We start from the raw sequence: 24,660 nt of genomic DNA on the forward strand, positions 1-24,660 counted from the left end.
CTGTGGAAATTTGTTCCAAAATTACTGTGCGCGTGTGTCTTTTTAAACCGGAATGATTCTGGTTGTAAATACTAACACCCAAGAGATCGAGCAACGTCTTCAAAGGTCTTTTGAGATTTTATCAAAGACTCCACCTCATTCAAGTGCATGCGTGCACACGGCGCTGATCGTACAGTCACACAGGACAACAGCTGTGAAACAGACTTGTGGCGAAGCAGGTAAGAACTTCAGTTTCCTCTTAACTTATTTTCATTACTTTTTTTTTTCTTTCATTTTACAACAGGCTAGCTTTTTTCAGTGTTTATTATTATTATTATTATTATTATTATTATCACCACCAAATTGTCCAAGCAGACTCTAAAACAGTTTTGTACCTTTATATTATATTTAGTTTAAGTTTCATTAAGCTGCTATGGCTATGGTTGCTTCCCCCCCCCCCCTTTTTTTAAGCTTATTTCCTTTAATTTTTTTTATTCAACAAAATAAATAGAAAACAAGATTATTATTGCTAAAAAATAATCATAATCATTGACCAGCTAAGCAATGATGCTCTGTTTAAAAAGGAGTGGTATATTGTCACATTTTTACAAGCAGAATTGTTAATATACCGTATGGATTTTAAAAATTACCAATTACCTGATGTAAATTTAAACACTTATTAATTGCTAATTTAATAATTACTAACAGTTCAGACACTTTTTTTTTTTTTTTGCTTTTTGCAATGCGTGTGGCTTTTTTTCCTTCTATACAGTATCAATCAAAAATTTGTACACATTCGAATTCAATGTTCTTTCTTTATTTTTTATTAATTAAAAGTTCCTCCATGTCTTAAAAGTAATGATGGATGTCGTTTCTTGTTACCGAGTTGAGCGGTTCTTGATGTAATATGTATGGATTACTACACTTGTGGTGTAGAATAGGGCCACTTACTGTATTTTTTTATTATTTACTATTTGATCTCAAACGCATTAAGAATGCAAGAAGTTGCACTAATTACCTTTTGACGAGACACACCTGTTAATTGAAAATCATTCCAGGTGACTCCCTCGTGAAGCTGGTTAAGATAACGACAATAGTGTGCAACACGCCATCAAGGGCAACACTGGATATGCTGAAGAATCTAAAATATGAAACAATTTTTTTCACTTCCTTTGCTTACTACATAATTCCATATGTTTCTGACGTTATTCCATAGTTTTGATGTCTTCAGTATTGTTCTACAAAGTAGAACATCTGAAATACAGAAAGACCTATGAATGAGTAGGGGTGTACAAACTTTTGACTGGTACTGGATATTCATTTCTCTGCCCCCCCCCCTTTTTATTTTATTTTTTTTTTAAAGTTCAATTACTTGTCCCGTGACCAATAAGTAAAAAGAAGTTTGTAACGGCTTCAATTAGTCAAATTTCCTTACAGCAAAGTCCAAGATGTATCTAACCGTATTCAAATGATTGGCTCATTATTTAAATGTCATAATAATAGACTTTTTAATTGCCGTCTGATTTGCTTTTTATTCTTGAACTGTCCATGAACATTATTTTGTTCGTGAAACTGTATTCAGGTTTCACTTGACATTTTTAACTTGTTTTTGAGGTTGGGATTAAACCTCAATTTTAAGCAACCAGTCTAATAACTGTTCAGTAATAAATACAAGTTGGCTAAGAAGTGATGGAACAATTTTTTTTAAAGTCGCGTACCCTGTAGCTCTGCTTTACTGACTCCGTGTTGGAAACCAGTGATCTAGATTAGTATTTCAGGTAAGGTTCCAAACATGCAGTTGTTGATGTGTGGGAGAAGCGTATTCGTAAAAACCCACAAGTTCATATTTTCTGTGGTTTTACCCATCTGGTGTTTGGATATGACTGAAACCATTTATTTAAAACCTGCTAAAGGAAAGCAGTGCTACAAAGGAGAGGAGAAAAAATTTAATAAATACACACAAAAACTAATTCCCGACACAGTCCTGTAGTTTGCGTGAGTGAGTGAGTGAGTTCTGGTACATTGACTCCTCTGGTAATTTTCTGAAAATGCTTCAACTGTATAAAATAGGTCATTGGCAATGAATCTTCTTGACTCATGGCTTTTGGTGGCTTTTTGAACATGTATGTGACCTGGTTCCTGCAAATTTCCTCTTTCTGCATTATGAAAATGGCAACTTGCTTCAAAGCAACATTAAACATTCTGATTTTTCATTTTAATAAGGTGGTTTTACTTTGGAGTGTGTGTGCGTCATGTTGCTGAGTTTAAAAATGACTTTTTGGGGGGGCGAGACTCAGTCCTGCCTTCTGTCAGTCTGCATTGCGCTTATTTAAGATACACCATGTCCTGTTTATTTGACACTGGTGTGGGATTATGGTCAATGACGCCATGATGGTTCTGTGTTTTATAAGAGCTTTCCAGAACAACCCTTGAGCAAGACTTTTGGACTTGCGTTATGTCTTACTTAGAAATCAGTTTAGATAAAATCTGGCAAGCTGAGAAATACAGTGACTTGTGTTAATTTGGCAGAGCCAATTCAACATCTATGACAACATTTTATGGCAAAATAAGATGGGTGAAAAAGCCATGTTAACTTTTTAGTCAAATGTTTTCCCCTCATATTTTCATTATACTCCCGCTCCAAAGGATAGGGGCGTACTGATTTACCTCTGTCCATCTGTCTGTCCGAAACACCCTTTTTCTCAGCAACTACAAATCACAGCTGCTTGATATTTGGTACCGAGCTTCAGCTTGGGGTTCTATACCGTGTTTACCGTTTTCAGGTCTGTCGCACATTGATTTCCTGTTTACCAACTGAATGTATTTACAAAACGCACAGGGTGGATTTTGACACTATTTCAAAATGACAGTTTACCAGGATGCTGTTTGAAATCCCTGGGGAGAGACACTGCTCTTTACTTGTTTCAGGGTTCATTATTTGTTGAAGTCAACATTCATAATAAGTGTGCTGTTCCTTCAATTGCTTGCATTCTGATATAAGCGAGAGCGGGGAGATGCGCAAGGGAGCAGGAGCTCACAGTTGATCTTGTTCTTCTTTTCTCCACAGTCTCAAGAGCTGAAAATGAACTACAGCTATGACGACGATATCTCAAGTCCATGTGAGATGAATAGTAACTCAATAAACAATATCAAGTACTACCTGCAGGTCTACGTGCACTCCCTTATCTGCATTGTAGGTTTTATTGGCAATGTCCTGGTGATCCTTACATACGCTTTCTACAAGCGCACCAAGTCCATGACGGATGTCTACCTACTGAACGTGGCCATAGCAGACGTCCTGTTTGTCGTGGCCCTGCCCCTGATCATCTTCAGTGAGCAGAGCGCCTGGGCTTTGGGCAATTGGTCCTGCAAGCTGTTGCGTGGTGTCTACAGTATCAACCTGTACAGCGGCATCCTGCTCCTGGCTTGCATCAGTTTAGACCGCTACTTGGCTATTGTCCAAGCTCGCCGCTCTTTCAGATTCCGCTCGAGCATGCTGGTGTACAGTTACATAATCTGTGCAATAGTCTGGCTTTTAGCCTTTCTCCTGACTTTGCCCACGTTCATCTACTACGAGCGCTACAAACGCAGTGAAACATTTATATTTTTTGCCTTTCCAGAAATTATCTCTAATAGTACACATCTGCCTGAGGCGGAGAATTGGACTTCAGCTCCACCCGACCCTGAAGATGACAAACACGTGTGCTTCTTCCTCTTCAAAGACAACGATACCGCAAAGCAAATCAAGTTGCTAGTGCCGAGTTCCCAAGTGGCTGTAGGGTTTTTCTTACCGTTGCTGGTCATGGGCTTCTGCTACTCCAGTGTGGTGATCACACTCCTACGTGCCAAGAACTTCCAAAGGCACAAGGCTGTACGTGTGGTCCTGACCGTGGTGCTGGTCTTCATCATTTGTCATCTACCCTACAACGCAGCACTGTTGTATGACCTCTCGTACATGTTCGCACCATCAGAATGCAGCGACTATGACAACACACAACTGCTGCTGATCCTCACTGAGAGCCTGGCCTACCTGCACTGCTGTCTCAACCCACTGCTCTACGCCTTCATTGGTGTGAAGTTCAGGAACCACTTCCGCAAGGTCGTGGAGGACCTCTGGTGCCTGGGGAAGAGCTACATCGGGGCACGACGCACATCACGAGTCACTTCCGAGGCGTACTTATCCTCCCGAAGATCTGTAGACAGCTCGGGGAATGAAAACGGCACCTCCTTCACGATGTGAAAAATTGGCTATCCCTGGTTACCAGTTAAAGCTGGGATGTGTTTACGGAAGAACACAGAAAAATAATGCAAGATCCATCCACCAGTTTTTATTTTCCTAAATAAAAATAATTGCATGTAAGAAGGTCTCTCATTCCTGTTTAGTAATCCTTGTTTAATTTGTACATAGTGTTTAATGTATATTGCTGTCTACTGTCACTTTTTTTTTTCATAAACAATATGAGCTTCAAATGTATAAAATAAACTTTCTGGTTTTTGCACTGATGTATTCTTGCACCACTGTGGTGTGCTGAGTTCACTGGAGCTACTGAATCCTCACATGCACACACGCCTTGTTACTTATCAACTTGGTGAAGGAGAAGCAAGTGCAGGAGCTGGATTGGTCTCCACATGGGATGCGTCCCAGGTACCAGCAAAGGATCGTCAGATATTACTTCAGTGTATGGATTTGGTATGAGTGCATTAGTAGTTAGAAGTGGCTTTTCTGAGGTTTGTGACCACTGAATAAACTGAGACACAGCTACAGTTCGTGATGGTGCACGTAGTTAGTTCCTCAGTGCTTCAGAGAACTGATGAACATGAGTATTAGTATAAATAAAGGTACATGTTTCAATTTATTCCTATGTTGGAAATTAAAATTATTGTCTTTGTTTACAATTAAGCATCCAGGTGAACTCAGTCAAGTTTATTTGTATAGCGTGTTTAACAATAAACATTGTCGCAAAGAAGCTTTACAGAATTTTAATGACTTTTTAAACATGAGCTATCCTTAATCTATCCCTAATGATGAAGCCGGTGGCAAGGAAAAATTCCCTCAGACGACATGAGGAAGAAACCTCGAGAGGAACCAGACTCAAAAGGGAACCCATCCTCATTTGGGCAACAACAGACAACGTGACTATAACATTAAAAGTTTTAACATGAAGTCAGTTTTGATGTTATAAACTCTTCATTGATGGAAACTTGAGTGCAGAACTGTTCATGACAACTGCAGTCCTAAAGTTAGCAAGTCAACTGTAGTCCTCAGCCATAAAAGCATTACTGTAAGTGTCCAGAGCGTCTTCCAAGTGTGACTTACAACTGTCCTCATGGGGCCGTCCTCCACAGGAGCGATGCGATGTGATGAGACTCCGACCAGACACAGGGCACCAGGATGGATCAGGCAGGTCCGAGGAGCAGAAGAGGTTCAGCATCTCGATCTCAGGACCGACATGTAACTCAGAGGGACAGACAGAATTGGGGGAGGGGAGAGAGAGAGAAACCACAGGTTGTTAGGTATGCCCAGTGTCACCTGCAGAAGTAGGTACAGTATACATTTTGCGCTGAGTACAAGCAGGGACTCCGGCAACTAACTCTGACAGCATAACTAAAAGGAGAGAGCCAGAAGGTAACACAGGCATGAGGGAGCCCCGGGACATAAAGCAGCAGCCACTACACCGTCAACTAACTCGAGTGAGCAAGCGAGTGGGGGACTGACAGCATCCATACATCCCAGTTTACCAAAACACGCTGTCTGAGGATCCTCCAGATCTCCTTTTCCTCATAAACACTATCATCATGGTTTTCCTCTTGGCTCACACACGGCCTTGGGGCGCTCCTGACTGAATACACAATCCAGCAGTTGCATAAACTTCACTCTGTCCACCATGGTCCTTCTAGCCTGCTGCGTGTCGATGCTCAGCTGTCTTTCTACTCTATACTCTATTCACAAAAGGCTTGGCTAAATGCTGAGACTGTGTCTGATTCCCGAACACGACTTGGAAGGCTGTTCCATAACTGTGGGGCTTTGTAAGAAAAGGATCCGCCCCCTGATGTAGCCTGCACCTTTTGATCTAAGTAGGCGTGGCGGGTCATAGAGGACCAGAAGTTCGCTCAGGTACTGTGGTGCGAGACCATTCAGTGCTTTTAAAGGTCAATAGTAGTATTTTATAATCAATATGAAATTTGATTGGGAGCCAATGCAGTGTGGATAAGACAGGGGTGATGTGGTCATATTTTCTAGTTCTAGTAAGGACTCTTGCTGCTGCATTTTGAACTAACTGGAGCTTGTTTATGCACTTATTGGAACATCCAGACAATAAGGCATTACAATAATCCAACCTGGAGGGAACGAAAGCATGAACTAGTTTTTCTGTGTCGTGTAGTGACATTAAATTTCTTATCTTAGCAATATGATTTTATTAAGGGAGAGCCTTATAAAATATTGTTAGCTGTTACAAATCAATAAAGACAAGAAAATTGCTATTTGTAGCAATAAATATTAGGACACATCTTCACCTTGAACCCTGTGACAAAAGCCCTCAGAATGAGCTGCCTGAAAATTCACAAGATAGTAGCCTATATCAATCAAGTGTAATAGCCTCTCGATTTCACTGAGTTTGAGGCTATGCTGTTTTTGACATCGTCCTGCCCCACCCAAAGTCTCTGCTGCTTCTTGGTTAAGATTGACCCCTGATTTACTCCTCTTCTTCACTTGGAGTTGCTCAGAGACCTTTAACTAGACATATAAGACTATTTAAGAACATGTAAAGTGCACTCATTGGTTAAGGCTCTGGGTGACGGGTCAGAATGTTGGGGTTCACTGCCAAGCTGCTGACCCTTGGACCCTTGAGCAAGGCCCTTAGCCCTCTTTACTCCAGGGTTGCCATATCATCTCTGACCCCAGCTTCCTGACAAGCTGGGATATGGGATGGGGGGAGGAGGAGAATTTCACTATGCTATATTACAACCCCTGGCCAAAAATACGGAATCGCTACTCTTGGAGGACCCGCGATCCTGTAGAACAGGATAAGCGGCTACAGATAATGGATCGATGGATACTCTTGGATGTTCATTCAGCTGTTTTACTTCTCATCTCATTATCTGTAGCCGCTTTTTCCTGTTCTACAGGGTCGCAGGCAAGCTGGAGCCTATCCCAGCTGACTACGGGCGAAAGGCGGGGTACACCCTGGACAAGTCGCCAGGTCATCACAGGGCTGACACATAGACACAGACAACCATTCACACTCACATTCACACCTACGCTCAATTTAGAGTCACCAGTTAACCTAACCTGCATGTCTTTGGGGGAAACCGGAGCACCCGGAGGAAACCCACGCAGACACGGGGAGAACATGCAAACTCCGCACAGAAAGGCCCTCGCCGGCCCCGGGGCTCGAACCCAGACCTTCTTGCTGTGAGGCGACAGCGCTAACCACTACACCACCGTGCCACCGCTGTTTTACTTTTTAGCAAAAAAACAAATGACAGATATGACACACAATTATTTTATTTAACAGCTGAACATTCTGGCTTTGTAAAACAGCTGAATGAACATCCTCCAAGATTCCATATTTTTTGCCAGGGGTTGTAATCTATAATTAGTGTGACAAATAAAGGCTTCTTCTTCTGTACTCAGGGTTATTTCCTCTCTTCATATTCCAGGCCAGAGTGGATATAACTTTTGAGAAGTCTTTTCTGTCTCGTTGCTGCCATCTCTTGTTACTCTTTACACATCTGAAGCGCCTGATGTTCCCACCTATTTAATTTAAGAGCACATAATAATAATAATAATAATAAATGCTTAATGCATTTTATACCTTGCTTTTTTTAAACTACAGTTTGCTTCTCTTTTTTTTTTTTTTACTATGTATGACGTCGTGTCGTTGTTTATGAATGAATCTCGACAGTGATTGGCTGATGATGCACTTGCACTCTTGTTTACTCTCGCGCAGTAAAGTCATAAACTAATGAATAATCTGATTTTTAAAAAACTAATTTTTCTCTCTCACACAGACATTATTGGCTGGTTTTCGCCAGGCCGGTTAGCTCAGTTGGTTAGAGCGTGGTGCTAATAACGCCAAGGTCGCGGGTTCGATCCCCGTACGGGCCAAACTTTATTCTGCTAAAATCTTTAGACTCACTTTTTTTTTTTTCACGAAATACATTAGTCAAGTCAAGACAACATTATTGTCAAATATGCTATACATGCTCGACATACAGCACAGATGAAATTTCAGTCCTCTCTGACCCACGGTGCAAACAGGCAATGCAATAAATAAAAATAGAATAATTGAAAAAAACAAACAATATAAACAGTATAAACACTCTAGATAGGAACTAGACATAGACTAAACACTCAAACAATATAAATAGTATAAATAAACAGTATAAACACTAGATAAGAACAAGACATAGACTAAACACTCAGACAATATAAACAGTGTAAACGCTAGATAAGAACTACACACAGACTAAACACTCAGACAATATAAACAGTATAAACACTCTAGATATGAACTAGACGTAGACTAAACACTCATATATACATACATACACACACACACACACACACATAAATTGGTTCAAATAACCAAACAGTCAAGGGCACTTGAGGTATAGCAGGTAAACATGAAACATGAAATAAGCAGAATAAACAAACTAGCAGCTGTTAAGATGAGGTAGTGCGGAATAGTGCAAATGAGTGAGGTAAAGTGAGATGTCCGGTCCCTGAGTTCAGTGTGTTAATGAACGATGAGATGTATGTGTGTGTGTGTGTGTGTTGGGGGGAGGGACTGTGAGGGTGACCAGATGCTGAAGGGGGGGCAGGGGGGTGTGCGGACAGAATCTGTGGCAGGGGGCAGAGGGGGGAGGAGGGGCAGAACAGGGAGGGAGTTGAGCCTCCTGACGGCCTGGTGAAAGAAACTGTCCTTGAGCCTGCTGGTTTTGGCCCGGAGACTCCACAGTCTCCTCCCCGACGGCAGCAGACTGAAGAGGCTGTGAGATGGGTGGGTGGGGTCACCTTTTTTACCTTCAAATTTCACCTTAAATTTGAAATATGATTTTGGCAACCACTAGATTCTGGAACCTTAGACTTTATTGATAACTTCTAGCATGGTTGCCAACATTTGAAAAAGAATTCCATGAATATAAGGCCCCCAAAAAAGACTAACCACCAAATGCATTGTTTTTGACCTTCAAATTTGACCTTAAAGGTCAAGTTCCATGTTGGCAACCGGGTGATTCTGAAACCTTAGTCCATGCTGCTAACTTCTAGCATGGTTGCCAACTTTTAACAAGACTTTGCCATCAAAAGTTTTTTTAAGCACTTTTGCTGCCGTTGGCTGGCCGACTAAGGCAACATGTTCTCCTGATACCAGCAAACAAAAAGACAGCTTATACTGAGTGTATGAGTGTCTCACTATGAGCTGCAATGATGGTTTATCTGCCTGCTAATAAAACACACCTTAATGAAAACTGAGCACTGACGTGTGGTGGGAACCAGTGGAAAAACACTGCAGCAGTCTTTTTTCTTCTTCTCATCCTATTTGAACTACTACTTCATTTTATTATTTTATTTTTACTTTTGTTTAATTCTTATTATTTTCTTTTAATTCTTTTAATTAATTGTTTTAGAATAAAAATAAAATTATTTTATGTAATTTTATTTCTCTATTGTTTACTGTTTTTGTTTTTACTTCTGTAAAGCACATTGAACTGCCATTGTGTATGAAATGTGCTATATAAATAAACTTGCCTTGGATACAGACATCTGACTGCACTACAGACGGTCATCATTCTTATCCATGTGACACTGACGATGCACTTGAACTCTTGTTTATTCTCGCGCAGTAAAGTCATAAACTAATGAATAATCTGATTTTTAAAAAACTAATTTTTTACTGTTCTGTCTCGCACACACACACAGACTTTATTGGCTGCTTCCGGCAAGGCCGGTTAGCTCAGTTGGTTAGAGCGTGGTGCTAATAACGCCAAGGTCGCGGGTTCGATCCCCGTACGGGCCAGTAAAGCTTTTGATCTGTGTTTTCTGTTCAAGGACTGACTGGATTTTCACTGTCCTCAGTATTGGGAACGTTAGTCTTCTACATTACAGTAATATAAACTGTGCTACTTTTCATCATCATTCTTATCTGTGTGACGTGGCATGAAATGAAAATTTTTTTTATTTTATAATGTTTTCAACAAACAAGCAAGAGGCAAGAGTCACCATGGAACATGATGTTTGCAGATGATATTGTGACGTGGTGAAAGTAGAAAGTAGAAGTTGGGTTTGGAGAGATGGAGGAACGAAGAGGAATGAAGGTGAGCAGTAGCAAAACAGAATACATGTGCATCAATGAGAATGGGGATGAGAGTGTAGTGAAGATGCAAGGAGTAGACAATAAAGAAAGTTGGTGAACTCAAGTACCTGGGGTCAACTGTGCAGGAAAATGGGAGCTGCGATAGTGAAGTGAGAAAGAGAGTGCAGGCAGGGTGGAGCAGTTGGAGAAGGATTTCGGGAGTCATTTGTGATAGGAAAGTCCCAGCAAAAGTGATGTATAAGATGTATAAGACAGTAGTGAGACCAGCTGTGATGGATGGATTGGAGACCATACCCTTAACGAAGAGACAGGAGGTAAAGTTGGAGGTGGCAGAGTTGAGGATGTTAAGGTTTGTGATGGGAGGTTGAACAGGATAAGGAACGAGCACATCAGAAACGTTATTCTGCTAAAATCTTTAGACTCACTTTTTTTTTTCACGAAATACATTAATTGACAGGTTTGTAACCCTGCTCCTGGAAACATGGCATGAAATGATGCTTTAATTTATAGTGTTTGTAATAATACAGACAACTGGGATGGAAAGGAAAGCAGAGAATCATACTAAGGGATCTTTTATGGAAAGGGAAATCAAGGAATTAATTTGTCAAAAGGTGAGCCAAACATTGTACTGCAGACTATAGATTTGCAACCATGTGATCAAAATGTGCTATGCCATGAGCGTCCGCCATGATGGTGGATATACAAAGCAACTAGGACGGCAGCCGCTGAAAGCGTGTCTGTAAACAATGCTGAATTTCCTCAGTATTACCATGATTTGAACGGTCAAGAAAAGACTTGATACAAAGAGAAGATAGATATGTGTGGTTTTGATCCATATTATTGAAAAAAGTCAGACTTTTCTGAAGATAAGACACGTCTACCGACCATCAAATACGAATACAGGTCATTTCGTTCAATGACCATTTCGTCCAATAGTTAAGACATTTCGTCCAAAGCCTTTTTCATATGCACTATGAGTGCCATAGTACGTGCGCTTTTACACTAAAGAGCGTACTAAGGGGGGTAACCACATCAGCCCACGCCACTTGCAGACCCTGGGATGAGGTTAAGTCCCTTATCATTGCAGGATGCTCGCTTGCATGTCGATGTTTCTGGCTGGATCATATTAAATCTTCAGGAGTGAAGCAGTACTCTCACGGGGGCTTCATTCGCAAATCCCGGGCCAGGCACAGTCCGACCAACCCGAGACCATGCTCTTTTGGTGGGGGGGCTTAGAGGGCAGCGCCTGTAAAATTTGGGTTCACTGTGAGCTCCGTTGGCCAAGTTATTAATTTTTAAAGCCAGCTGGATCATGTTAAAACTTTAGGCACGGAGCAGTGCTCTCACGGGAGCTTAATTTGCGAACACCGGAATACCTGAAATATAAACTAATTGACAGTGCACATGAAAAAGGCTTTGGATGAAACGTCTTAACTATTGGACGAAATGGTCACTGGACAAAGTGTCCTGATCACCTCGTCTCCTCTCTGTATTAAGCCTCAGAGTTTCCTCGCCCTCTTTCCGAATCAGAGACGGAATTCTAAAAAATCGGAATGTGTCACAAGTACGGTTGTGACCACAACCGTATACAGCACAAAGATATGGCATAGCTAAAATAACACTTAAAGAAGTGGAAAAACAAAGAAAGTTGCACACATGTGACTATGTTTTGTATGGAATGTCGCTTGACCCCACATTTGTATCTCCACCAACATGGCCGACATCCGGGTTTCTATTTTGCTTTGACATCACTTGCAAGTCAAGGATTGTGTTCACATGAGCAAAGCTTTGGGAGACATTGAGATGCCACCACTCCAACAAAAAAACTCCCATCCTATGGTGAACAAGCTCTTGCTCAAACTTCACCTTGAATGATTTTAACCAATAAGCCTCACTCACCTGCTTTGAGACAGCTGTATTGTTAAAAACATTCTTCTTCTTCTGGCTGCTCCCAATTAGTGGTCACCACAGCAGATCTTTCGTCTCCATTGCTCCCTGTCTTCCGCATCCTTCCCTACCACATCTGCCACTTTCATGTCCTCTCTCACCACATCCACGTATCTCCTCTTCGGCCTTCCTCGTTTTCGTGTGCCTGGCAGCTCCATCCTCAACATTCTCCTTCCCACATGCTCTGCATCTCTTTTCAGGATGTGCCCGTACCATCTCAGTCTCATCTCTCTTAGCTTCATTCCCAAGCTCTCCACATGTGCTGTCCCTCTGATGTGCTCGTTTCTTATCCTGTCCAACCTCCCATCGCAAACCTTAACATCCTCAACTCTGCCACCTCCAACTTTGCCTCCTGTCTCTTCATTAAGGGTACGGTCTCCAATCCATACATCACAGCTGGTCTCACGACTGTCTTATACATCTTACCTTTCACTTTTGCTGGGACTTTCCAATCACAAATGACTCCCGAAATCCTTCTCCAACTGCTCCACCCTGCTTGCACTCTCTTTCTCACTTCACTATCGCAGCTCCCATTTTCCTGCACAGTTGACCCCAGGTACTTGAGTTCACCAACTTTCTTTATGTCTACTCCTTGCATCTTCACTACACTCTCATCCCCATGCTCATTGATGCACATGTATTCTGTTTTGCTACTGCTCACCTTCATTCCTCTTCGTTCCTCCATCTCTCCAAACCCAACTTCTACTTTCTACTTTCACCACGTCACAATATCATCTGCAAACATCATGTTCCATGGTGACTCTTGCCTCTTGCTTGTTTGTTGAAAACATTATAAAATAAAAAAAATTTTCATTTCATGCCACGTCACACAGATAAGAATGATGATGAAAAGTAGCACAGTTTATATTACTGTAATGTAGAAGACTAACGTTCCCAATACTGAGGACAGTGAAAATCCAGTCAGTCCTTGAACAGAAAACACAGATCAAAAGCTTTACTGGCCCGTACGGGGATCGAACCCGCGACCTTGGCGTTATTAGCACCACGCTCTAACCAACTGAGCTAACCGGCCTGACCCACTCAGCACCACCCATGTTTTAGTAGTTTTCTTCTCCTTTTCATTTTGAAATAGAACAAGCCAAGGTTTTTTTCTTTCTTTCTCAACTTACTCATATTTCATATTCATTCCTTTACTAATGTGGAGGTCAACAATAACAACAGCAACAATAATAATAATCATAATGATGACAATGAAATATTTGACACTACACATAAACTAAGAATCGTGACTGATACAAACTACAAAAACACACCTTCTGCAGTTGTTAAATAGGATTATTTACTGTATTTTTTATTATTTACTCAAACACTTTAAGAAGGCAAGAAATTGCAGTAATTACCTTTTGACGAGGCACAGCTGTTCACTGAAAAGCATTCCAAGTGACTACCTTCATGAAGCTGGTTAAGATAAAAGCGCCATCAAGGTAAACACTGGATACTTTCAAGAATCTAAAATATCAAACATTTTGGTTTTTTTAACACTTTTTTTTATTTCCCACATAATTCCATATATGTTACTTCGTACTTTTGATGTATTCACTCTTTTTCTACAGTGTAGAAAATTGTCAAAATACAGAAAAACCTATGAATGAGTAGGGGTGCACAAACTTTTGACTGGTACTGTATATACATATATAGAATATTATACATATATAATGTGCATTTGTCAATTTATAAAAGACAGTAAAGTATGACAAAATGCTGGCCAGAGTTCAGCAACCAATCACGTGCATTTATGTAAATTATCAAGGTGCATCACACCACCTTATGGATATTTAAGTCCACACCAGGGAAGTGAAGACCTCTTTGCATATTGGTGGTAAATGGTTCTGGGTTCGAGCCCAGCGGCCAGCCTTTCTGTGTGGAGTTTGCATGTTCTCCCTGTGTCTGTGTGGGTTTCCTCTGGTTTCCCCGACAGTCCAAAGACCTGCAGGTTAGGATAATTGGTGGCTCTAAATTGACCGTAGGTGTGAATGTGAGTGTGAATGGTTGTTTGTCTCTGTGTCAGTTAGTGCGTTTACATGCACATAGAGAAAATCGAATTTCTGCCGTAGCTCGACTGAAATCGAAGTTCTAAATGCCATGGAAACACCTTAGCTCGGCTGAAATTGAACCGAACTGGATTTCTCGTAATCGAGCTGCGCGACCTAGATTATGCGATTGTAGCCAAGCTACTTAGTGCATGTAAACCCTGTCGAGCTACGTAGTCGAGCTACTGCCCCTTCCGGAAGTGACAAGTGACGAGACCACAAGCGGGAAACACAACAGCCTCGGTCGGCATGACAACAGTAGTCCTCGTCATCGTTCTTCTTGTGAACACGGAACTGATAACTTTGTTTATACTCTTGAATAGCTCTTCTTCATGACGACAACCGGAAGTGTACCAACACGATGGGGCGTGTAGCGCCACCTGTGGCTCGGGTGCACAGTGTACCTCACACAATAGCTCGATTTCCTTGTGTGCATGTAGGATTGGATTTCTCTGGCACCCCTGCTGGGACCCTTAGCTCAATTACCGACAGTAGCTCGATTTGGATGTGCATGTAAACGCACTGACAGACTTGTCCAGGGTGAACCCCGCCTCTTGCCCATAGTCAGCTAGGATAGTCCAGCTTGCCTGTGACCCTGTAGGACAGGATAAGCAGCTACAGATAATGGATGGATGGGCTTTAGGTGGGGGTAGACGGCAGTAGGTGGAGATAAATGTCAGTAGATGGAGAAAGATGATGGGTTTTTTTATTTGTTTTTTAAAAAAAATTTTTACTTATTTTTTTTTAAACACAAGGATACATACAATGACAAACTCTCTACAAAACATTTAACAATTCTATCAAAAACCAAAATCTCACCTCCTCTAATGAGTGGATTAAAGATATGTAAGACAAAGAAAATAAATAAAAGAAAACAAATATAACAAGGGGTTAGTACAACTGATATGACAATATAAGTGAGCATAAGTTCTTAGCCTGGGCATTGTTAATTTTCTTGAGACATTTGTGAAATAAAGATAATTCCTGTTTAAGTACAGACCATAATGGAGAGCACTTTCTAAATCAACATTTGTGTATGTAACATTTCGTAACTATAATAAGATTATTCACTAGACACTTAATGTTCTTATTTTTCAGAATCACACCCTTCTGTGGTGTTCTTATTAACAATGTTCTTTTTTCTCTCTCTCTCTTTTTTCAGAAGAACGCCAAGACCGGAAGCTTTCTTTTTTTCTCCTCCTGCGTAAAGACCGTAAGCGGAGGCCATCCATATTGGATCTGCTTTAATATCAACAGATCTTTGATTAAGGTACGTGAATCCTTTCATCATGGCACACCTTCAGCCTGTTCAGTGTGCTGAGTGCAGGATGTTTAGTCATTCTTCCTCCGTCGCTAGAGATAGCTTTATTTGTGATAAGTCCAGATTAGTTAGCTCTCTGACAGAGAAGATTATAGTGTTAGAAGCGCATATCCAGGCTTTAGAGAAGGTCAGTGAGAATGAGAGCAGTGTAGTTCCTGTAGGGGAAAGTCTGGATGCCCTAGTTGGAGTTAGTAATCCCCCAACTCCGGCATTAGAGCCCTTACAGCAGGGCGAATGTGTGACGACTCGGCGACATAAGCGTAGAGCCAAAGCTACCGCTGAGGCTCACCCACGGGAGCACCACTCCTCTCCGCATCACGTGTCGAACAGGTTTGCTCTCCTTAGTGATGCACCCGCTGAGAAACCTGAAAGAGCTCTGGTTATAGGGGACTTTATCATATGGCACATTAAATTAGCTCAGCCTTTAGGGGCACCAGCAGCTTTAGTCAGGTGTATACTGGGAGCCAGGGTGCCGGACATAGCAGGTAATCTTAGGGTCCTAGGCAAGCACAGGTTCTCAAAGATAGTTATCCATGCAGGAGCTAATGATATACGCCTTCATCAGTCTGAGGTTACTAAGAGTAACTTTGCAGAGGTGTTTAAATTAGCGAAGGCGATGTCCGATGCTGTAGTATGCTCTGGCCCCATCCCAATGCGGATTGGCGATGTAGCTTACAGCAGGTTATGGTCGCTGAACTGCTGGTTGTCCAGGTGGTGCTCTGAAAACAGTGTGGGCTTTATAGATAATTGGGCTAATTTTGAGGGCACTGCTGGCCTGTTAAGGCGAGACGGTATCCATCCCACTCGGGAAGGTGCTGCTCTCATTTCCTGCAGCATAGGTCATAGTCTCAGAACAGGCCTAGTTAATTTCTGACAATCCAGAACCAAGGCCAAGGAGCAGACAAACAGGCTAAACTGACTGTCTGCTAGCTGCACAGAGTCATCACTCAGGGTCCACTACATCGAGACTGTGTCTGTTCCCCGAGCTCAACAAAAAGGTAGAAATACTCAGAGAGTTTGTTCCAGTAAGCTAATCAATATAAAATTAGATCATACTGACTGTACAGCTGTTGCCAGCACCTTTGATCTAAAGGTGGGGCTATTAAATATTAGATCTCTTACATCTAAAGCGCTAATGGTTAATGAACTCATTACTGATCAGGAGTTTAATGTACTTTGTTTAACTGAAACATGGATTAAGCCAAATGAATATATAGCATTAAATGAAGCGAGTCCTCCTAAATACAGTTATATACACCAGCCTCGTCTAACTGGCAGAGGAGGAGGCGTTGCGGTTATTTATAATGATTATCTAGGTGTAACACAAAAACCTGGTCATAAATGTAATACGTTTGAAGTTCTTCATACTCATATAATGTATGTAGCTTCGAAAAATAAGTCTACCCAGTTAATTCCGTTACTTATTATTTACAGGCCCCCGGGGCCATATTCTGAGTTTCTTTCTGAATTTGCAGATTTTATCTCAGATCTGGTTATTTCCTTAGACAAAGCTTTAGTTGTCGGAGATTTTAATATTCACTGCGATAACCCAGAAGACCTTTTGAAAACAGTGTTTGTGTCCATTTTAGATTCAGTAGGGATTAATCAGAATGTCATAGGACTGACCCATAATGGTGGTCACACCCTCGATCTAATACTAACATTCGGGTTAAACGTAGAAAATATAGTCATATTTCCACAGTCTGAAGTTATCTCAGATCATTATCTCATCTCATTCAAAATATGTCTGAGTAATAATACAGTACATGTACCTCACCACACTACTGTATTAAACGTACATTCATGTCAACCACTGCACAGAGCTTTAAAAATGATCTCCCAGAGTTATCAACTTTGATTGGGTCACTGTCAGCCCCTGCAGAACTTGATCAGGCAACTGAATGCTTAGAGTCAACGTTCTGCCATACTTTAGATAATGTAGCTCCTCTTAAAAGGAAAATGGTCAGAGACAAAAAAGTAGCACCCTGGTATAATGTTGACACTCGCACTTTAAAACAGACCACTCAAAAGTTGGAACGTAAATGGCGTCAAACAAAATTGGTAGTGTTCAAATTAGTGTGGAAGGAGAGCTTCATGAAGTATAGAAAAGCTCTTAGTGCTGTGAGATAAACATATCTCTCCTCCCTAATAGAAGATAACAAAAATAATCCTAGATTCCTATTTAATACTGTAGCAAAATTAACCAGGAATAAGTCCACTATAGACACATGCATACCTGCAGTATGTAGTAGCAATGACTTCATTAATTTCATTAATTTCATTAATCATGACAAAATTGAGAATATCCGACAAAAAAATTCAAACTACTAATTTAAGGTCAGACAATGTAAGTGACCCTGTAGTTAACAATATAACTGTATCAGATCAGCAATTAGAATGTTTTACTCCCCTTAGAGAAACTGAATTACTTTCATTAATCTCGGCATCAAAAGCTTCAACTTGTGTACTAGATCCCTTACCTACACGTCTATTCAAACAGATATCTTCCTGAAGTAATTGAACCGCTTCTAAAAATAATAAATTCTTCTTTTACGATTGGCTATGTACCCAAATCCTTTAAACTAGCAGCTATCAAATCCCTGATTAAAAAACCTGACCTTGATCCCTGTCAGCTGTCCAATTATCAGCCAATATCAAACCTCCCCTTTATCTCCAAGATCCTTGAAAAAGCTGTGGCACAGCAGTTAAGCTCATATTTACATAGGAATAACATCCATGAAATGTATCAGTCAGGATTTAGACCTCATCATATCACAGAGACAGCTCTGGTTAAAGTAGTAAATGACTTACTGTTGGTGTCTGATCGGGGCTTGTGTTGCTTGACCTTAATGCAGCATTTGATACCATTGATCATTCCATTCTTCTGGATAGACTAGAAAATGTTGTGGGAGTTAAGGGAACGGCCCTCTCCTGGCTCAGCTCTTATTTAACTGATCACTTTCAGTATGTTGATGTAAATGGTGATTTTACTAGACATACTGAGGTAAAGTTTGGTGTTCCACAAGGTTCTATCTTGGGTCCACTGCTTTTTTCTCTATATATGTTACCTCTGGGTGATATTATTCATAAACATTGTATTAGTTTCCACTGTTATGCTGATGACACACAGTTGTATGTTTCTGCAAAACCTGATGAGAGACACCAGCTTAATAGAATTAAGGAATGTGTGAAGGACATTAGACACTGGATGCTTATTAACTTCCTTCTGCTTAACTCTGACAAGACTGAAGTACTTGTACTTGGACCACATGCAGCTAGAAGTAAGTTTTCTAATTATACAGTAACTCTGGATGGCCTTTCTGTTCCTTCACGTGCAGCAGTAAAAGACCTCGGAGTGACTATTGACCCCAGTCTTTCATTCGAAACTCACACTGATAACATCACCCAGATAGCTTCCTTTCATCTCAGAAATATTGCTAAGATAAGAAATTTAATGTCACTACATGACGCGGAAAAACTAGTTTTTGTTACCTCCAGGTTGGATTATTGTAATGCCTTACTGTCTGGATGTTCCAATAAGTGCATAAACAAGCTCCGGTTAGTTCAAAATGCAGCAGCAAGAGTCCTTACTAGAACTAGAAAATATGACCCCATCACCCCTGTCTTATCCACACTGCATTGGCTCCCAATCAAATTTCATATTAATTATAAAATACTACTATTGACCTTTAAAAGCACTGAATGGTCTCGCACCACAGTACCTGAGTGAACTTCTGGTCCTCTATGACCCACCACACCTACTTAGATCAAAAGGTGCAGGCTATCTGCTGGTACCTCGTATAGTGAAGGCTACATCAGGGGGTGGAGCCTTTTCTTACAAAGCCCCACAGTTATGGAACAGCCTTCCAAGTAGTGTTCGGGAATCAGACACAGTCTCAGTGTTTAAGTCTTGGCTGAAAACATATCTGTTTAGTCAAGCCTTTTGTTAATGGTGTTTATGAGGTAAAGGAGTAGATCTGGAGGGTCGTCAGACATAGAGTGTTTTGGTAAACTGGGATGTATGGATGCTGTCAGTCCCCACTCACTTGCTCACTCGAGTTTGTTGACGGTGTAGTGGCTGCTGCTTTATGTCCCAGGGCTCCCTCATGCCTGTGTTACCTTCTGGCTCTCCCCTTTTAGTTATGCTGTCATAGTTAGTTGCCGGAGTCCCTGCTTGCACTCAGTGCAATATGTATACTGTTCCTACTTATTCAGGTGACATTGGGCATACCTAACAACCTGTGTTTTTCCTCTCTTTCTCTCCCCCCAAATCTGTCCCTCTGAGTTACATGTCGGTCCTGAGATTGAGATGCTGAACCTCTTCTGCTCCTCGGACCTGCCTGATCCATCCTGGTGCCCTGTGTCTGGTTGGACTCTCATCACATCGCTCCTGTGGAGGACGGCCCCATGTGGACAGTTGAAAGTCACACTTGGAAGATGCTCTGGACTCTTACAGTAATGCTTTTATGGCTGAGGACTACAGTTGACTTGCTAACTTTAGGACTGCAGTTGTCATGAACAGTTTTGCACTCAAGTTTCCATCAACGAAGAGTTTATAACATCAACGAAACTGACTTCATGTTAAAACTGTTAATGTTATCGTCATGTTGCCTATTGTTGCCCAAATGAGGATGGGTTCCCTTTTGAGTCTGGTTCCTCTCGAGGTTTCTTCCTCATGTTGTCTGAGGGAGTTTTTCCTTGCCACCGTCACCACAGGCTTGCTCACTGGGGATAGATTAGAGATAAAATTAGCTCATGTTCTAAGTCGTTCAAATTCTGTAAAGCTGCTTTGCGACAATGTTTATTGTTAAAAGCGCTATACAAATAAACTTGACTTGACATCTGAATATTTTGGAAGGAAAAGAAATCTATACTTATGGATTTGGAAGCTCTCCAATTGTGAAGGGATTTCCGTAAGTTCTGAACTGTATCACAAGCATAAAACAGGTGTTCTGTCTTTTCTATGTTTGTGGTACAAATATAGCAATTTTCTACTTCTAATTGAATTTTTTTTATAAATTCATTGGAGGGATATATATCACTAATTGTTTTAAAATATATTTCTTTATATATGGGGGGGATTGGAAATTTTAAGAAATTTGTTCTGATAGTTGAAATTTTAGATTTGTCATAATTTTGAAGACTAAGTGTGCTCCTTGTTATACCTGGAAATAGAGTGTTAACTAAATATTTTCTCAAAAACTTATTGTTGCACTTTTCGCTCACCAGGTCCACATCATCAATTTTAATATTGTGTAATCTCGGTGTCGGTATGTTTAATATGTTATTTTTTGTGTCACTTTCTTATAAGTCTCGATGGAGCAATCTATATCATATTTAGTATTAAATTCACTTAATTCAAGTATATTGCCATTTCCATCCATAATATGTATCATATCTTTTTTCCATCCATTCTTCCATAAATATAGATTTCCTCCTACTTAATATAACTCTATTATTCCACAATGGGACATTATGAGGGCTGAAGTTATGTTTAAAGATCAACTTCCACTGTAACAATACCTGTTGATGAAAGGTGGAGAGTTTAATAGGCAATTTAGGTATTTCGAAATCACATGTTAATAGAAACTTGATACCTCCGACTTTACAAAATACAAGTGTAGGTGTGTGCTCATTGCTCACGTGTGTGTGCATGTGTGTGCTCACTGATTCAGATGGGTTAAATGCAGAGAGGAAATTTCACAAGTGTGTGATGAAAAAAGTTGTGCTTTCTTTCTTAGTGTTGGTCAATGGCTGTAATGTCAGTAGTTGGCGATAGATGGCAGTAGTGTTGGTCGATGGCGGTAATGTCAGTAGATGGCGATAGATGGCAGTAGTGTTGGTAGATGGGTGTAATGTCAGTAGATGGTGATAGATGGCAGTAGTGTTGGTAGATGGACATAGGTGGCGGTAGTGTTGGTAGATGGCAGTAGTGTTGGTAGATGGAGATAGATGGCAGTAGTGTTGTTAGATGGAGATAGATGGCAGTAATGTTGGTAGATGGCGATAGATGGCAGTAATGTGAGTAGATGGCTGTAATGTCAGTAGATGGCGATAGATGGCAGTAGTGTCGGTAGATGGAGATAGATAGCAGTAGTGTTGGTAGATGAAGTTAGATGGCAGTAGTGTCGGGAGATGGAGATAGATGGCAGTAGTGTCGGTAGATGGAGATAGATGGCAGTAGTGTCGGTAGATGGAGATAGATGGCAGTAGTGTTGGTAGATGGAGATAGATGGCAGTAGTGTCGGTAGATGGAGATAGACGGCAGTAGTGTCAGTAGATGAAGTTAGATGGCAGTAGTGTTGGTAGATGGGTGTAATGTCAGTAGATGGTGATAGATGGCAGTAGTGTTGGTAGATGGACATAGGTGGCGGTAGTGTTGGTAGATGGCAGTAGTGTTGGTAGATGGAGATAGATGGCAGTAGTGTTGTTAGATGGAGATAGATGGCAGTAATGTTGGTAGATGGCGATAGATGGCAATAATGTGAGTAGATGGCTGTAATGTCAGTAGATGGAGATAGATGGCAGTAGTGTCGGTAGATGGAGATAGATGGCAGTAGTGTTGGTAGATAGAGATAGATGGCAGTAATGTTGGTAGATGGAGATAGATGGCAGTAGTGTCAGTAGATGAAGTTAGATGGCAGTAGTATTGGTAGATGGAGATAGATGGCTGTAGTGCCGGTAGATGGAGATAGATGGCAGTAGTGTCGGTAGATGGAGATAGATGGCAGTAGTGTTGGTAGATGGAGATAGATGGCAGTAATTTGGTAGATGGAGATAGATGGCAGTAGTGTTGGTAGATGGAGATAGATGGCAGTAGTGTTGGTAGATGGAGATAGATGGCAGTAGTGTTGGTAGATGAAGTTAGATGGCAGTAGTGTTGGTAGATGGAGATAGATGGCAGGAGTGTCAGTAGATGGAGATAGATGGCAGTAGTGTCGGTAGATGGAGATAGATGGCAGTAGTGTTGGTAGATGGAGATAGATGGCAGTCATTTGGTAGATGGAGATAGATGGCAGTAGTGTTGGTAGATGGAGATAGATGGCAGTAATTTGGTCGATGGAGATAGATGGCAGTAGTGTTGGTAGATGGAGATAGATGGCAGTAGTGTTGGTAGATGAAGTTAGATGGCAGTAGTGTTGGTAGATGGAGATAGATGGAAGTAATGTCGGTAGATGGAGATAGATGGCAGTAGTGTTGGTAGATGGAGATAGATGGCAGTAGTGTTGGTAGATGGAGATAGATGGCAGTAGTGTCAGTAGATGAAGTTAGATGTCAGTAGTATTGGTAGATGGAGATAGATGGCAGTAGTGTCGGTAGATGGAGATAGATAGCAGTAGTGTCGGTAGATGGAGATAGATGGCAGTAGTGTCGGTAGATGGAGATAGATGGCAGTAGTGTTGGTAGATGGAGATAGATGGCAGTAATGTTGGTAGATGGAGATAGATGGCAGTAGTGTCGGTAGATGAAGTTAGATGGCAGTAGTATTGGTAGATGGAGATAGATGGCAGTAGTGTCGGTAGATGGAGATAGATGGCAGTAGTGTCGGTAGATGGAGATAGATGGCCGTAGTGTCGGTAGATGGAGATAGATGGCAGTAGTGTTGGTAGATGGAGATAGATGGAAGTAATGTCGGTAGATGGAGATAGATGGCAGTAGTGTCGGTAGATGGAGATAGATGGCAGTACTGTTGGTAGATGGAGATAGATGGCAGTAATGTTGGTAGATGGAGATAGATGGCAGTAGTGTCGGTAGATGGAGATAGATGGCAGTAGTGTCGGTAGATGAAGTTAGATGGCAGTAGTATTGGTAGATGGAGATAGATGGCAGTAGTGTCGGTAGATGGAGATAGATGGCAGTAGTGTCGGTAGATGGAGATAGATGGCAGTAGTGTTGGTAGATGGAGATAGATGGCAGTAGTGTCGGTAGATGGAGATAGATGGCAGTAGTGTCGGTAGATGGAGATAGATGGCAGTAGTGTTGGTAGATGGAGATAGATGGCAGTAATGTTGGTAGATGGAGATAGATGGCAGTAGTGTCGGTAGATGAAGTTAGATGGCAGTAGTGTCGGTAGATGGAGATAGATGGCAGTAGTGTTGGTAGATGGAGATAGATGGCAGTAGTGTCGGTAGATGGAGATAGATGGCAGTAGTGTTGGTAGATGGAGATAGATGGCAGTAGTGTCGGTAGATGGAGATAGATGGCAGTAGTGTCGGTAGATGGAGATAGATGGCAGTAGTGTCGGTAGATGGAGATAGATGGCAGTAGTGTCGGTAGATGGAGATAGATGGCAGTAGTGTTGGTAGATGAAGTTAGATGGCAGTAGTATTGGTAGATGGCGATAGATCGCAGTAGTGTTGGTAGATGGCGATAGATGGCAGTAGTGTTGGTAGATGGCGATAGATGGCAGTAATGTGAGTAGATGGCTGTAATGTCAGTAGATGGCGATAGATGGCAGTAGTGTTGGTAGATGGAGATAGATTTTTTTTATTTATTTATTAAACAAAGGAAAATATACAAACTCTCAGGGAGGATATAGATTAAAATGAAAGATTAGGGGATACATCTAGGAGAAAAAAACAAAAACAAATAAGGTGCATGTAAATTACATTTTAAACTAATTAGGCAATTAAATGAACATATAATTGAGCAGAGACACAAAAGGAAAAGGATTCATAAATTACAGTAACAAATAATGAGCAATGTCTATACTTGTTTTTCTTGCAATTTTACAGTCTATTTTTTTTTTTTTTTGAGAGACAAGAAAAACATTTTAAAGTCATTAATAAATCCAGGGAAGGAGGGCTTATAATTTCTCCATTTTGCACAGTGAATATGATATTTACCCCTCAATAAAATTATGTTGTTAATGTCTGAAACAGGGTGGCATTGTGGTGTAGTGGTTAGCGCCGTCGCCTCACAGCAAGAAGGTCCGGGTTCAAGCCCCGTGGCCGGCGAGGGCCTTTCTGTGCGGAGTTTGCATGTTGTCCGCGTGGGTTTCCTCCGGGTGCTCCGGTTTCCCCCACAGTCCAAAGACATGCAG

At 41.2% G+C, this 24,660-nt stretch overlaps 1 protein-coding gene and 3 non-coding genes across 4 annotated transcripts; 3 read left to right on the forward strand and 1 right to left on the reverse strand.

The window, feature by feature from the left end:
- The first annotated feature begins 5 nt into the window (after window positions 1–5).
- ccr6a (chemokine (C-C motif) receptor 6a) lies at window positions 6–4,946 on the forward strand. The gene is made up of 2 exons (XM_060917955.1): window positions 6–218; window positions 3,047–4,946. Exon 2 carries the CDS (start codon window positions 3,062–3,064, stop codon window positions 4,217–4,219), a length of 1,158 nt encoding a protein of 385 aa, XP_060773938.1. The 5' UTR covers window positions 6–218; window positions 3,047–3,061; the 3' UTR covers window positions 4,220–4,946.
- Window positions 4,947–8,015: 3,069 nt separating this feature from the next.
- trnai-aau (transfer RNA isoleucine (anticodon AAU)) lies at window positions 8,016–8,089 on the forward strand. Its single transcript has one exon. It is a non-coding gene; the product is annotated as a tRNA-Ile (tRNA).
- Window positions 8,090–9,927: 1,838 nt separating this feature from the next.
- On the forward strand, window positions 9,928–10,001 carry trnai-aau (transfer RNA isoleucine (anticodon AAU)). Its single transcript has one exon. It is a non-coding gene; the product is annotated as a tRNA-Ile (tRNA).
- A 3,203-nt stretch (window positions 10,002–13,204) lies between these two features.
- On the reverse strand, window positions 13,205–13,278 carry trnai-aau (transfer RNA isoleucine (anticodon AAU)). Its single transcript has one exon. It is a non-coding gene; the product is annotated as a tRNA-Ile (tRNA).
- Window positions 13,279–24,660: the final 11,382 nt, after the last annotated feature.

The sequence above is a fragment of the Neoarius graeffei genome, chromosome 3 (genome assembly GCF_027579695.1).
Source record: "Neoarius graeffei isolate fNeoGra1 chromosome 3, fNeoGra1.pri, whole genome shotgun sequence".
NCBI lineage: Eukaryota > Metazoa > Chordata > Actinopteri > Siluriformes > Ariidae > Neoarius > Neoarius graeffei.